At 41.5% G+C, this 15,560-nt stretch overlaps 1 protein-coding gene across 1 annotated transcript in view; it reads right to left on the bottom strand.

Moving 5' to 3' along the window:
- Positions 1 to 15,560, bottom strand: part of adam12b (ADAM metallopeptidase domain 12b) — a 93,192-nt gene that overhangs the window by 59,529 nt on the left and 18,103 nt on the right. Inside the window, exon 3 of the mRNA XM_078273686.1 lies at positions 14,919 to 14,992. Coding sequence (XP_078129812.1) covers positions 14,919 to 14,992 — 74 coding nt within the window. The remainder of the gene's footprint in view (positions 1 to 14,918; positions 14,993 to 15,560) is intronic.

Below are 15,560 nucleotides of genomic sequence, written 5' to 3'. Positions count from 1 at the left end.
CAATAAGGCCTATAAGAGGATTACAAAAAAATGCCACTGACTTTCAAGAGTTTAAATTCAGACAATACTGTATGTACTTGCAGGTCACTGCACAGTATATCTTGAAGATGTGAAGTAACCTTAAAGAATAATTCTAACTTGGTTCTTATTTTCGCAGGTTTGGCCTTTTTTTATTTATTTCATGGCATTTTTAGGCCTTTATTATGACAGGACAGCTTTAGAAATTAAAGGGGAGAGATAGGGGGAATGACAAGCAGCAAAGGGCCGCAGGTTGGAACCGAACCCGTGGCCACTGCGTCAAGGACTGAGCCTCTGTATATGGGCACAATACAATGATGACCCAAACTGCAAAGATTAAACCCCAGTTGTAAAAGTATCCTTAAGACTACTATACTTTACCAGTTTAAACATATACACATTCCCCAATTGTAAATGGGAATCATACATGTTTTCATGTAGATTTCCTGTTTCTGTTCAAAAAGAACATATATATCACTTTCAATATACATGTATCTCATATCTGCAGATTTAAAACAAAATCTGCAACAGTATGCCTTCTGTATTTTAGTCCATAGAAAAAAATTCCTACTGGATTCTGTTTATACACACAGCCTGCGGATTAATTGTGCTGCTTCCCCTGTGTTGTCAAGTTCAACATGGACCCAGTACAGCAAAAACTTCCCCTCTATCAGTGATGTCATATGATGCACTTCCTCTTTACCTTGTTTTCCAAGGCACATCTGGATTTACAGTGAACACACACTTCCTCTTGTGTGTGTGTGTGTGTGTGTGTGTGTGTGTGTGTGTGTGTGTGTGTGTGTGTGTGTGTGTGTGTGCATGCTTATGTGCTGTATGTAAACACCCTGACCTTCTGAACTGATGAATGTTTGTTTACTGATAAAGCCGTTAGTCACATTGTGCTGAAACCTACAATATGTGACCTGGTAGAGTTCTGCAAGAGGCTGCTGTGCATACAGTATGTTATACATGCATGGCGATATGCGTTTATAATGTTTAGTTGTTTATGTTAAGAGAGGCAGACTGTAAACTGAATGGATCAGGAACATACATGACAAGGGCAATCTAAGATCAGGAGGAGCAGCATCAGCAGCAATCTCAATAATCCCTATAATCTGTATCTTATATCACCAGTATGAGCTGATAGCATGGTGAGCGATATTGCTGGCATTAACCATATCAGATAAACACCACTGAGAGTGTGAAACAGCTGCTAAGCTGTGCTGTCTCAAGCAGAACAGTCCTTATTTCTCATGGGTCCACTACAAATGACCCATTCTCTGTGCCATGCTGAGATATAATGTAGGAGGATTTGAATCACACACAAAACAATTTCTACTTTGAAAATAATTTCTCATTAAAGCTTTTATATCAAGCTTTTATGGCGAGGTTGCGTGTAAAAAGTGATTTTGATACACTCTACTGCTGGCTAGAGCTGCAAAGACTTATCAAGTAGTTGTCAACTATTAAATTAATCGCCAACTATTTTGATAATCGATTAATTGCTTGGAGTCATTTTAGAAATTCTCTAATTCCAGTTTCTTAAAGTGCCCATATTATGAAAAAATCACTTTTTTGGGGATTTGGGGTGTTAATTTGTGTCTCTGGTGCTTCCACACGCATACAAACTTGGAAAAAGTTCAGTCTCCGGGTGAGCTGTTCAAAATCGACAGGGGATTTTACGTCACTAGCCGAAACGAGGTGGCTAACCGTAGCATGCTAGCGCTAGCATGCTAGCTCGTTCTGAATGGCAAAACACTGCTACAACACACACTAGTTCACCATAATCTACAAAAGAACTACTTACATGTCCCTATTCTGCAAGTATTCAACACAAAGTTGGAAGTGCGCCCTCGTTTAGAAGAAGTCTCCCGGCTAATCCTGCCTTGTACAGGCCGAAGTTGGAGAAACAGCTAGCTAGATGATGTGATCTTACCTAGCTACTGCGCATGTGCGACTGCCAACAAAGATGTTACAGAAGTTGTGAGGTCTCACTCTGTAGCTAAAACAGAGACCTGAACACAGGGTGAAAAGAGGAGCTGCAGCAATGTGCAGCACAACAAAAATATGGTGTTTTTTGAAAATTAAACCATGTAAACCTATTCTGGTACAATCTCAAAATACAATTATGAACCTGAAAATGAGCATAATATGGCCACTTTAAATGTGAATATTGTCTAGTTTCCTTACTCCTCTGTCATTAAACGGAATATCTTTGAGTTGTGGACTAAACAAGACATTTGAGGACGTTCTCTTGGACCTTTTCACCATTTCCTGACATTTATTAGACCAAACAACTAATCTATTAATCAAGAAAATAATCAACAGATTAATCAACAACAACGAAAAACGTTAGTTGCAGCCCTACTGCTGGCTGATTCCCTGGCCTTGGAACTGTAATTTGATAACAAATTGTACTCTAATCCTGTCATAGGCAAATGCATGGAACTGCATTATAATGTACAGTTAACACATGCATCGTATTATCTTAATAAATCTATTTAGAGTGAGTGTAATGTAATTTCTCATCTAACATATTCTCCAGGTTTTTTTTACATCAGTGTTTCCTGCTGATGCAGATAAATGATGCTGAGGTTAAATATGAATATTATGCACCATCAACATCTGTAGCCCCACACTATCTATCTCATAAATCGGGACGCCTCTGTATGTGTGTACACACACACACACACACACACACACACACACACACACACACACACACACACACACATGCACACACACACACACACACACAGCAGAGGACGACGCTGACGGGCAGCACATGTACCTGACTGGGAAAAATACCGCTACGCTCGTTACTGTAAGTAGGCTACAATAAAACCTAAAAGTAAATACGTATCGATACCCACTCGCCTGTCTACAGGCATAGACATGTAGGAAGCGATATATTTCAATCTCTGTCTGGGCGCAGTCCACTCTCGTCCACCGCGCTGTTTACACAAACACAGCTCTTCTCTTCTCTAAATAGCGAATTTTGTCAAACAAGCTAAAACAAAAGTTTGCTGTCAGTTTGTAGTCTAACTGCTTATCTTAGTTTGCCACAAATTCTTGTGAAGTTAACTGCTGGCTAAACTAACCATCTTCTCTGCAGAGCATCTATGAATGTATTATAAGATCAAAACAAACCAACGTGGCTACTTAATATGCACGTGAATGACGGCATTTTTATGTTCACGTCTTCATTCTTGCAATGAGTCTAAATTAGTGCCTCATATCCAAACAGAAGAACATGCTTTATATGCATTAAAACATCAAAACACTCTCATGTTTAATTCTGACGTCTGTCAGAGTGTGTGTGTATGAGTATGAAATACAGAAAAAAACGTATTGATATATCATTTTCATATGATGTTGATAAATGTGAAGCCATTTTTATCATAGTGAGTCCAATGGGATTAATATTGCTTACATTTTAAGTAAAAGTTATCATTGTTATCCTAACATTGTGCTATAAAATAGAAGTTAAGGTCTTTTGCTTTGGTATGACCAATTTTCATTTTGTGGGCAATGCTAAGGCAGAATACAGTACCTTCCAAAAAAGGGTCAAAGGTCAAATTTGAGTTCAACATTTTTTGTAGATAGATTAATACAGGTATACACTACACAATGTGAAAATTACAATATTATACCTATAACTCAATTGTCAGGACATTAAGATAACTTTAAAGTCATTTTTCTCAGTTTCACACTCTGGCGAGTTAAGGTCTTTTGCCTTTGTAGAGCAGTATAGATATATATATATATATATATATATAGATAGATAGATAAAACTAAACGGCCAAACAATAAAGGTTGAGGAAGAAATTGATGTTAAAAAAAAAAGCACGCAGCAGGCTGTTGACACGCTCTGTACAGACCAGTCTATCTCGCCTACTCGCCTACCCACAATGCAAAGAGCCACAACAATCACAACAGCCGCGGATCAACTGGAAACTTTTTACATTGTTCGTCTGCTATTTCATCACTCAATTCACTTCTGAGACTTTTTATGCAAGAAATCAACTATGTAGAGCTCATATATGGGCCATTTTATGAAAATGTATGGCTAATTGCAAATTTGGTGCGACATTGTCAGAGTTCAGAAACTCCACAGTCTGACATGACAGCCTGTGGGTGCCTGGCTTGCCGGTCGGCCTATCCACCTTCACAGACCCCACTGTGAGCTGGCTGGAGCGCTCTCAGGAGACTCGCGGACAAGAGGCGTTTATTTCCCCTGTCGTTAGTTTAAATAAAACAACACATCTATCCACTATAAGATTAACTGGAACCTGTGGTTTTTCGAAGTTATAAAGCTCCACAAGAAATTACGGGCCCAACGTAACAAGCTCGCTGACCAGGCTGTCACTCACACACCGGCCGCGGAGCAGGCACATGCCAGGGAGAGCAGCGTCTGACAGAGATACCAGTCTTGTAAATAAATTATAACATGTATATACAATAGATTTAATATTTCAGTTCATAATAAGGGTTTGTTTTATTTGCTTATTTCATATAAATAAAGATGTAAGAAATTAAGTTTCAGTTTCTTAAATTTTCAGCATCTTATAAAGTAAACAAACAAAAAATGCCTAGCATACTGCAGAATAAAACGATTTAGCTGTTTCATACTGCATACTACTGATGAACACAGTATGCAGTATCACCTACTACATACTGCAGTCATCTGCAGTATGTAGTAGGTGATTTTGAAAACTCTGTCCGGTTCTGGTGGTTGATTAACTCAGCTTGTTTCTGATTGGCTCTCATAACGGGCCGGATGGGTAGCGCACTGCCATGAGTCCATGAGGCAAATGTCTGATTACTCCACATTTTAATTGTGATATTTTGTGATTAAATTCTGAATCTGCCACTTTCTCTGTCAGGTAAATGTAGTAGTACAATGTCTTGTTAATGTAAGTGCACTGTAAGTCAGTAGTAGGCTATACAGTGGTTTGGGGTCCTTTCGTAAGTAATTTTGGGGTACAATGGTTCTAGAGAATTCTACAAGCAGCAATACCACAGGCCAAGCAATCGGCTTGTTCCAAACAGGCACTGTACTCTCTAATGTCATTAAAAAACTCCAACGCAGATAATATATTTTCAGCTCACCTACACCAAGGCAATAGTTCACACGTCTGACACCATACTGAGTATATCACAGTCTAATTTAAAATTATAAACGGGCTGCAGTCTTTATAAGGAGTTTGTGAACAAGGCTGCAAATGCATCACATCTGTGCTCTCATTTGGAGGCTTTTGCTCTCTGTTAAGTGCTCAGAAAGGAAACAGAAAACTGCTTGTGCTCACAGGATCCTGATTGTTCTGCTAGCTAGCACCTTGACAGGCCCACTCTCTGTACAGTATATACAAGGTTAAAACCAGGTTAAAAGCAGTTAAATTGTGAGATGTTCCACTCAATGTTCCCTCGCATGAATGAGAATTGAACATACAGAGAGAGAGAGAGAGAGAGAGAGAGAGAGAGAGAACCACAACTTGACTATATTGGCAAAGTGCTTTGACAACACCCTCACCATCCTCTGTACTGCCGAGGGCCCTAAAAATATGTATGGAGCAGTGAACAAATAGATGACACGCTGACACATTGCATTGGTGATTTAATGTATTTAACCGTTTAATTAAATGCAAAATTATGACAACAACTGGAACACGTACATCATTTTGGCTTATTATTCCTTAAAATTCTTGACTTTATCTGTTGCACTCCAACTAATGTTATAGGTAGTTGTAATGTCTTGTAATAAACATATTCTAACAAACAAGTTGATTAAAGCTACATAATCACATAATTATGTGAATAACATCATGCAGATGCTTTATTACAGGTCAGAAGTGAATTTTTTTCAAAAGTGATTTTCTTTAAGGCCAAATCAACTTAAACTATCGTTTGGTCAAAAAAACTGGCTTAACACTTATCTTTCCTAGAGATCACTGGGTCTGGAAAATCAATCACACTTTTAGGGAAGAAGAGAAGCAAAGAGAAAAAGTGAACCTAAGATAGGGAGAGCCTTAAAGCTAGCTTGTCTCCGATGCTTGGCTCTGAGTCCACCGATCAAAAAACTACCACTTTAATCTTTTCTCCAAGCACCGCCTAAGACTTCTCTCTCTCTCTCTGTCTCTGTCTCTGTCTCTCTCTCTCTCTCTCTCTCTCTCTCGCTCTCTCTCTCTCTCCTTCAAGACTTGGCAACTTTCCCCAAGGGCGCTCTACATTATCCACAAACTCTTTGACCAACTAATTAAAGATGGCAGGAGGCAAAATGTGATTAGTGTGTGCTCTAAGCCTAACAAAAACTACAACTACAATGTCATCAGGGGAAAAAGAGGTGAAATTCACAATCGGATCAATATTTAAACAGACAGAATTACTATAATCGTGTGCTTCAGATCTCATCTTTCTAGACAAGATGTGCATTTTAGGATAGTTGTCATTGCACATGTGCACAAGTGAAAAGAGAAGGTCTAACTGTCAATGTATTTTGTTTTTCAACCTGATACTGACAAAAAGCCAGCAGCAGCTAAAGGACTTCCAGCCACTGCTGTTAACCTGTATAAAACTCTTGTTTTACGGTTGGTGGGGATTTATATTTCGGGTACCAAAATTCCAATTAAATATTATTTAGATAAGGTCGATTTAAATGATAGATCAATGACTTTAAAGGCTTATCAGACACTCAAACACCACACAGAGATGTATAACACTACGAGGAAGGATGGATTTTATACCTCTGGAAAATAATACAGCTGCAAAAATCAATTTTCAGTCAACAGTGGAAAATATGCTGTTCATGCTACAAAGTAATCTAACCAGGAATGTGTGTATGTATTGCATATATATTTATTTGGCCAATGCAGAATGTTGCCCTGTGTTTTTTTTGTTGTTACTGGAGCTGTCTGCGTTCACCATAGAGACTCCAGAAAGTGACTTGTTGCAGCCAAGTAATAGACTAGCACATAACCCCTTGCAAAACGGCAAATGTTTACATATATATGGATAAAACAAACAAGATAACCTGTTAATTATGGATAATGTGCTGGTAGGCAGATTTTGTCATTTGTAGACATAGCCAGGCTAGCTGTTTTTTTTTTTTATTTCCAGTCTTTGTGCTAAGCTAAGCCAACCGCCCTAGGTAGCATTATGTTCTTGCAGTGCATTCAAATATGTGCACAGATATAAAGTAGACTGGACATCATTTTTCTCTGATATACTGTATCATACCAGGAAATCAAAGAGTAATTGGCATACACAATGTGCAGTGACACAGCTAATAGAAACCCCTTGCATGAAGGTGACCGGTGTTTAACCTTGTAATAATGTTTGAATTGATTGTGACAGGCAGAACAAAACGCCTTGGCATCCAAAGTAAAGTCACACAGAGACTTGGCACCAAAGTCTGAGTACACATGTGTTGGCACCAAACAGCAGCCTGAGGTCCAACGTTCTCCACTGGTGGCTTTGACAGGGTCTCAGGTTGCATGATGACAGAAGCTACTCAGTGAAAACACAAGCATGCATGTGGAGAGCGTAGGAGGAAGGGATATGGGGCGACAGCAATATATAAGGGGGGTAGAAAACCTGGATATAGACAGAGAGACACGGAAGAAGATCATCACAACAACTTGGAGGAAGTGGGAGTGATGGAAGAGTTGGTGCGAGGGGCAGAAGAAGAAAAAGTAGACTGTCAAAGTGTTCCTCGTGAAGTTTGCTGCTGCTCAACATCCAGCATCTATCTATTTCCTGACCTCATGCAGGTCATTACGTCAGCACGGCTTTATATAGACTGCATGGAAAGCCATCATTACTGACTATTTACACACATAAAAGTTCCTTTAACAACCCCGATTAGGCATCAGGTTGACAGCCAGAAAAAGGAAACCTGGGATCTCTCTGTTTGGTCTGAGTTCCTCATCAATGAATTGACTGGGTGATATTATACATTCTCTGTGGTACTACCTATTGAGAGAGATTGTGGCATTGTCAGCTGTGTTATTTAAATAGAATGCACATTGAGGATGGGGATTTTTTTTTTTCTGTCAAAACTAATGATGTTTTTTAGATGTGGCCATGTGTTTCATAAGGGGATTTTTCTTCTTTTCTTTCCTGCCACAGAAGAATGAAAGGAAATGTTCTCACTAGGAAACGCATGGTCTTGTGTAACGAGCTAGTTAGACTATGAACACATCCAGTTTAAAAAGAAAAGCTGAAAAATGTATTTTAATAAAAACAGCATTCTTGGGAAAGGATTGAAGTGAATCACAATGACAATATATCGTGCATGCCTTAGAGTAAACTACATCCAGCAATGCTAGCACAGGTGACACAGTTAGAATATTAGAACGTTAATAGAAGTGTTTCTGTTCATGTATTTATTTTCTTAAGAGCTGAGTTTGCATTTCAATGTTACTGTATTCTCTATAGAATAGATGGTTTTTTGGTACTGACTACAATGCATCCATAGCACAGAGAACTGAAAACTGACCTAAAGCAAGCATCAAGTGTTTGATCAGATTTATAATCTTGCTTTTCTGTTTTTGTAAAAATAGTTTCTGGTTTTGCTCAAAGTTTTGGCCGTTATTGAATTGTTTGTTTTTAGACAACATTTGAGTACTTTGGCTTCTTTTGTTAAAGCAAGACAATATTACTTTTGAAAGAAGAAGTAACACATTCTTCCTCTTACATATTAAAAGTTTGTTTCAGAGATTTTACTATAGCCTTAATTAGGCTGGTATGGCCAGTAGCTTATGGTGGCTATACTTATTACTATATATATATATATATATATATATATACTTAATAATTTTATAGTATTTACCTCTGTCCCATAATTGTCAATTGTAGCCATAGTGGTAAAAATCAGCACTAGTATTGAACTATTTCAAACAATACTGGGCCTAAGAATGAGCAATTATGATATTAAATGTAGAAAACTTCAGTAAGTGGGCCAAGATGTACATCTTTGATATTTTTTCCTTCACTCATGCACGAGCACCTTGGTCCCCCAGACAGTGCTATTGAAGTCTTTAATCAAGACTAATGTGGAATGTCCCATAAGGCCACCATTAATCATTTGAAGCTGGCCAACTGTGCCATTGATCAATGTTATACATCAAAGCAGCTGCTGCTGGCACACGTCTGCATGTCTGTCCAGCTCTGGTTGCACTGTACAACACGCCAAGCCTTAAATATTGTATGTATGTATTGTAGGACATGGCCATTTCTATTGCCCTTACGTTAGAAAAACTACAAAAACATGACTTAAGAGTAATGGGAAAACTTTTGAAAAAATGTTCTTCTTTTTAAACATGTTAAGCTACCAATTTGAAATTAACTAGCATGTTGGACAAAATCACGTACCAATGTGCTGCTCAAGAACAGAGCTGACAAAAACCAACAAAGACTGCAAAAGAACATTTAATCTGAACAAACAGGAACATTTTTTTAACTGAGGTTTGCAGGGCTCTTCTTCTTGACAACTGTGATACACTTTTGGTGATAACTTGGAAAACAAAATTTTAGGGGCTGTGTGAAATACAGAAGCAGTCCACTCACTGCCTATACTATATTTTACAGTGACCGGCAAGGACACAAAAGAAGTCATCTCTACCAACCAGAAGAATCAAATCAAATCCAAGCGTATGTGTTTATTTATAAGCTGTACAAAAACAAAGAGACTCTGGCTCTCTTAAACACACGTCTTGCTGTATGATTGCTACCTAGGGAAACACTCCCCTCACACACACAGCAGACCCCCACTGATTTCTCTCCTCAGTAGATCTGTACTGGTTTTGCTGTCGCCAAGTTTTTCTGGGACAGGGCCAAGCGGCTAACAAACAGCAGTTTATAATTGGATCTGGTAGCGTGTTTATATTGGTGAGGCCTGAGATCATTTCACACTGGCATTGGAGCAGGTGTGCTCTGCAGCGGTGCCAAATGAGCAAACTGCACAGGCTCAGCAGATTCAAGCAAAAAAGGATGAAAAAACCTGCCATAACTCAGCACAAAGAGGCACCACTTACTAAAATCTTGAGGTCTTTGCATTCAGAGCTCCTACAACTTAATGGTTGTTTGTTCCTTTTCCTTGATTCTGCAATTATTTTTTACTTCTAAACCTTCAATGTTTTCACCACAGTTCTCCTTAAGTAGCATTAAAGTTTACTTACTTCCATACTGTATTGCTTTTATGTTCCTCACCTGATTCATCAAAGAAATACCATGCTTACACTGAGTTAAGTACTCAAACTATTGTAATGGTCCATGCTATTTTGGACCATTGCATTACATTGAAGATGTGTTGGACATCATTTTATCATTTTTCCTGTTAATGTCCTTTCAGAAATTTCATGATCTGGAATGGCACTGAGAATAAGGTTTTGAGGATCTGAACACTGCTTCGCTATTCAAATGCCTTTGTGACAATGAGTAGTTACTGTCTAAGAGGTTTAAGGTTTAATTAAAATATTCAACATCCATCCATCCATCCATCCATCTTCATCCACTTATCCGGGGTCGGGTCGCGGGGGTAGCAGCTCCAGCAGGGGACCCCAAACTTCCCTTTCCCGGGCCACATTAACCAGCTCCGACTGGGGGATCCCGAGGCATTCCCAGGTCAGGTTAGAGATATAATCCCTCCTGGGTCTCCCCCGAGGCCTCCTCCCAGCTGGACGTGCCTGGAACACCTCCCTAGGGAGGCGCCCAGGGGGCATCCTTACCAGATGCCCGAACCACCTCAACTGGCTCCTTTCGACGTAAAGGAGCAGCGGCTCTACTCCGAGTTCCTCACGGATAACTGAGCTTCTCACCCTATCTCTAAGGAAGACGCCAGCTACCCTCCTGAGGAAACCCATTTCGGCCGCTTGTACCCTGGATCTTGTTCTTTCGGTCATGACCCAGCCTTCATGACCATAGGTGAGGGTAGGAACAAAAACTGACCGGTAGATTGAGAGCTTTGCCTTCTGGCTCAGCTCTCTTTTCGTCACAACGGTGCGATAAATTGAATGTAATACCGCACCTGCTGTGCCGATTCTCCGACCAATCTCCCATTCCATTGTCCCCTCACTCGCGAACAAGACCCCAAGGTACTTGAACTCCTTCACTTGGGGTAAGGACTCATTCCCTACCTGGAGAAGGCACTCCATCAGTTTCCTGCTGAGAACCATGGCCTCCGATTTAGAGGTGCTGATCCTCATCCCAGCCGCTTCACACTCGGCTGCGAACCGATCCAGTGAGTGCTGAAGGTCACAGGCCGATGATGCCATCAGGACCATATCATCTGCAAAAAGCAGCGATGAGATCCCCAGCCCACCGAACTGCAACCCCTCTCCACCCTGACTACGATATCCTGTCCATAAATACTACAAACAGGATTGGTGACAAAGCGCAGCCCTGGCGGAGGCCAACTCTCACCTGAAACGAGTCCGACTTACTGCCGAGAACCCGGACACAGCTCTCGCTTTGGTCGTACAGAGATTGGATGGCCCTGAGAAGGGACCCCTCACCCCGTACTCCCGCAGCACCTCCCACAGTATCTCCCGGGGCACCCGGGTCATACGCCTTCTCCAGATCCACAAAACACATGTAGACTGGTTGGGCATACTCCCAGGCTCCCTCCAGGATCCTTGCGAGAGTAAAGATCTGGTCCATTGTTCCACGACCAGGACGGAATCCGCATTGTTCCTCTTCAACCTGAGATTCGATTATCGACCGAACCCTCCTTTCCAGCACCTTGGAGTAGACTTTACCGGGGAGGCTGAGAAGTGTGATACCCCTGTAATTGGCACACACCCTCTGGTCCCCCTTTTTAAAAAGGGGAACCACCACCCCGGTCTGCCACTCCTTAGGCACCGTCCCAGACTTCCACGCAATGTTGAAGAGGCGTGTCAACCAAGACAATCCCTCCACACCCAGAGCTTTAAGCATTTCTGGACGGATCTCATCAATTCCTGGGGCTTTGCCACTGTGGATTTGTTTAACTACCTCAGCAACCTCCACCAGGGAAATTGACGACAATCCCCCATCATCCTCCAGCTCTGCCTCTACCTTAGAAGGCGTATTAGTTGGATTTAGGAGTTCCTCAAAGTGCTTCTTCCACCGCCCTATTACCTCCTCAGTTGAGGTCAACAGCGTCCCATCCTTACTGTACACAGCTTGGATGGTTCCCCGCTTCCCCCTCCTGAGGTGGCGAACGGTTTTCCCGAAGCACCTTGGTGCCAACCGAAAGTCTTCTCCGAGCTTCTCCCACACACTTATGAGTATTCCTATGTTCGAACATGGTGTTCGTTATAGACAATCCATGACTAGCACAGAAGTCCAACAACAAACAACCACTCTGGTTTAGATCAGGGAGGCCGTTCCTCCCAATCACGCCTCTCCATGCATCTCCATCATTGCCCACATGCGCGTTGAAGTCCCCCAGCAGAACTATGGAGTCCCCAACTGGAGCCCCATGCAGGACTCCACTCAAGGTCTCCAAGAAGGCCGAATACTCCGAACTCTTGTTTGGTGCATATGCACAAACAGTCAGAGTTTTCCCCCCCACAACCCGCAGGCGTAGGGAGGCGACCCTCTCGTCCACCGGGTTAAACTCCAACGTAGCGGCACTCAGCCGGGGGCTTGTGAGTATCCCCACACCCGCCCGGCGCCTCACACCCTGGGCAACTCCGGAGAAGAAAAGAGTCCAACCCCTATCCAGGAGTATGGTTCCAGAACCGAGACTGTGCGTAGAGGTAAGCCCCACCAGATCTAACCGGTAGCGCTCCACCTCCCGCACAAGTTCCGGCTCCTTCCCCCACAGAGAGGTGACATTCCACGTCCCCAGAGCCAGCCTCTGCTGCCCGGGTCTGGTCCGTCGAGGCCCCTGACCTTCACTGCCACCCATGTGGCAGCGCACCCGACCCCAGCGGTTCCTCCCACAGGTGGTGGGCCCATGGGATGGAGAGAAATATTCAACATGTTTCTTCATATACGATGAGATTTTGTTGTGGCTGTAGATACATCCCATACTAATGATGAAGTTCAGTATCCAATCAAGACATTCTTTAATGGATCAAAATAGCAGTGTTTCCCCTATAATTGATAATTGTATTCCAAAAATAACACAAAATATCCATTGCGTTTCCCCTATTTTCATTCTGCAGCAGTGCACCGCCATAAACTGCAGTGACACACTGCTGTGAATCCATGAACAAGGCAACTGCCTGTTCACGACTGTAAAAGCAGGACAGTAGAGAGTGTTATCTGAACTTGCTAAAGTCAGTTAAACTGTGATTCAAACACTACAAGGAACCATTTTTATTAATGCTGAGCAATTGTCAAAAGTCAAGCATATCTCAGCAACACCAGATTGGTTCAACTATAGTAACAATACTTGGACTGTGCAATGTGCATATGTTGAATGTATGAAAAATGCATATCCGAGCAGGACTGACTGTTGCCAGCTTGGAAAACATTACTGTAAATGATTCAGAAAAATGTCAAGGCATAGCTAGCTCGTTGGCATTTTCCTTTTATTCGCCCTCATCTTTCCTTCTGCCCCAGACTGAATTGTCATAGTCTCGACAAAACTGAACCACATAGAGGTCAGAGAACACCTGCTCTGAGTTGGCTGAACTGGTGACGCGATATCAGAGGACACATCTGGCCTGGCAGACAGACAGGCCGGATGGGAATGGCAGCATGCTCCCGGGCCTCAGGATGGTGACGGATGACTCACAGCTGATGCTGAGGTCACTAGAGGTCAAATGGAGAGCGGGGAATGGAAGGTTCAGTCGGGACAGAGTTTTGCAAGGGAGTATGGCATTTCTGGAAAAGGACAATATATTTATTTGGCAAAGTTTGTTTGGCAAGAAATGTGCTAGAGAGGCACGGCAGGGTACCTCGATCTTTTGTTGAGGGGAAATACAGTTAGGCGGTGGGAGGGGTGTTTATCAAGTTATTATCTGCTAAAATAATAGAAAGTTTATTGAAATAGCCTTTTTAAATCTTTCCAATAGTGGTTTCAGATTTGCAATATTTCAGAGTTGTTGGCTGTTATATGTTGGATGAAAAAGAGAGAAAGAAATCAGTAATTTCACTTCTAGAAGTCAACAACGTTCATTTTCATTTCCCAACTCCCACTAAGGTTCTGCAGTTTGAAAAGGGGAAGCAGCCAGAAAATCTCAGCAGCCCTATTTGTCTTTGCTCTTGTGTTATTAATGATAGAGGTCTGACCAGTAATAAACCAAGTCCATTATTCCAGTGTCAATATCTGTATTCCAAAGCAGCAGGGTAAAATATTTTTCCACCCTCTCTGAATAAGAAACTTTGGCAGGAACAAGACCAGAGACAGTGATGCCATCATTCTTGTACAATTTTAAATGTCCCCGAATATGTAACCTGGCACTATTTATTCTGGCTTTACAGCAATATTTCCTCTTTATATGAAACGGTTTGTGTGTGAGAATGTTTGTGTATCTACATATTTATGAACTCCAAATGATTCCCACCCCTTGTTTCACAGTTCACTGTGTTATTTTCTGCAGTCTGGAAGGGAGTGGAGTGATGAGAGGAAAGGGAAAGCAAAGCAGAGGAGAACAAGCAGGTCCTTAGAGATCTCCTCTTCCTTATTCTTTATCAGCTTTCAACTCTCGGCCCTTCAGAGACACTTAACCATAAAAGAGTCCAATCACTAGGGGACATATTTTTTTTCTCCCTCCTTAAATACAAGATATCGTAGTCCAGACCCATACAACTTATCCTCCTCTTGCATATATAACTCCAGCCAGCCATAATTGTGAGTGTGGGTTTATCTATTGGCTTTGTGTTTGATTAACATATGAAAAATTGAGTGTCAACTGTCCTGGTGCTAGTATGGAAAGAGAACTTAAATAAATCAGAGGAAAACTCACTCATTTTTTTCCAGCAACAGGATCAACTGTTCACCTTCTGCACGTACCAGCAGCTGGAGTGACGGAGGATAACTCTGAAACACAAAAAGATGACGGGAGTGTTAAGGTGGCGCCCGGATCTCACCCATCCTGCCTGTGGATCAGCATTTGTGTGAAGCTTCACCTTTTAGTTTGACACACAGGCTGTATACAAGGCAGGATGTGGCAAAGCACAATAGTGCTAGAGGAACAGGAAGAAAGCTTCCACATCCTACATTTCCCAAGTCTGTGCATGACCCAAAAGTAGGTACATTGGACTAGTTTTAATTTAACCAAGCTTCAAACTTCAGTTTTCTATTCATACTGTCTAAGTAAGTAATTATAATTGTTACGATTTTCATGAAATTAAGTCCAATTTTCATTGCTATACTGTATATGGTCGACATTTCTGCAATAGCTAATCAACGTATTTAATAATCACCTTTCTATGTAGTAGTTTTCACTGTTAGTCCACCATTCAAACTGCCTACCTATACACAAGTGATTCACAGGAAGCAATGCAAATATGCATGTTCATTTGAACTAATTGAAAGCAGCCTCACTGTTTATGGTTTACTCTCTTTACACCGCAGCATCAGTGCTTTACTTTAAAAGTATTCAACT

Source organism: Sander vitreus, chromosome 17, assembly GCF_031162955.1.
Source record: "Sander vitreus isolate 19-12246 chromosome 17, sanVit1, whole genome shotgun sequence".
Classification (NCBI taxonomy): Eukaryota; Metazoa; Chordata; class Actinopteri; order Perciformes; family Percidae; genus Sander; species Sander vitreus.
Note: the sequence above shows the minus strand (reverse complement) of the source record. Positions and strands in the feature narration are given on the sequence as shown.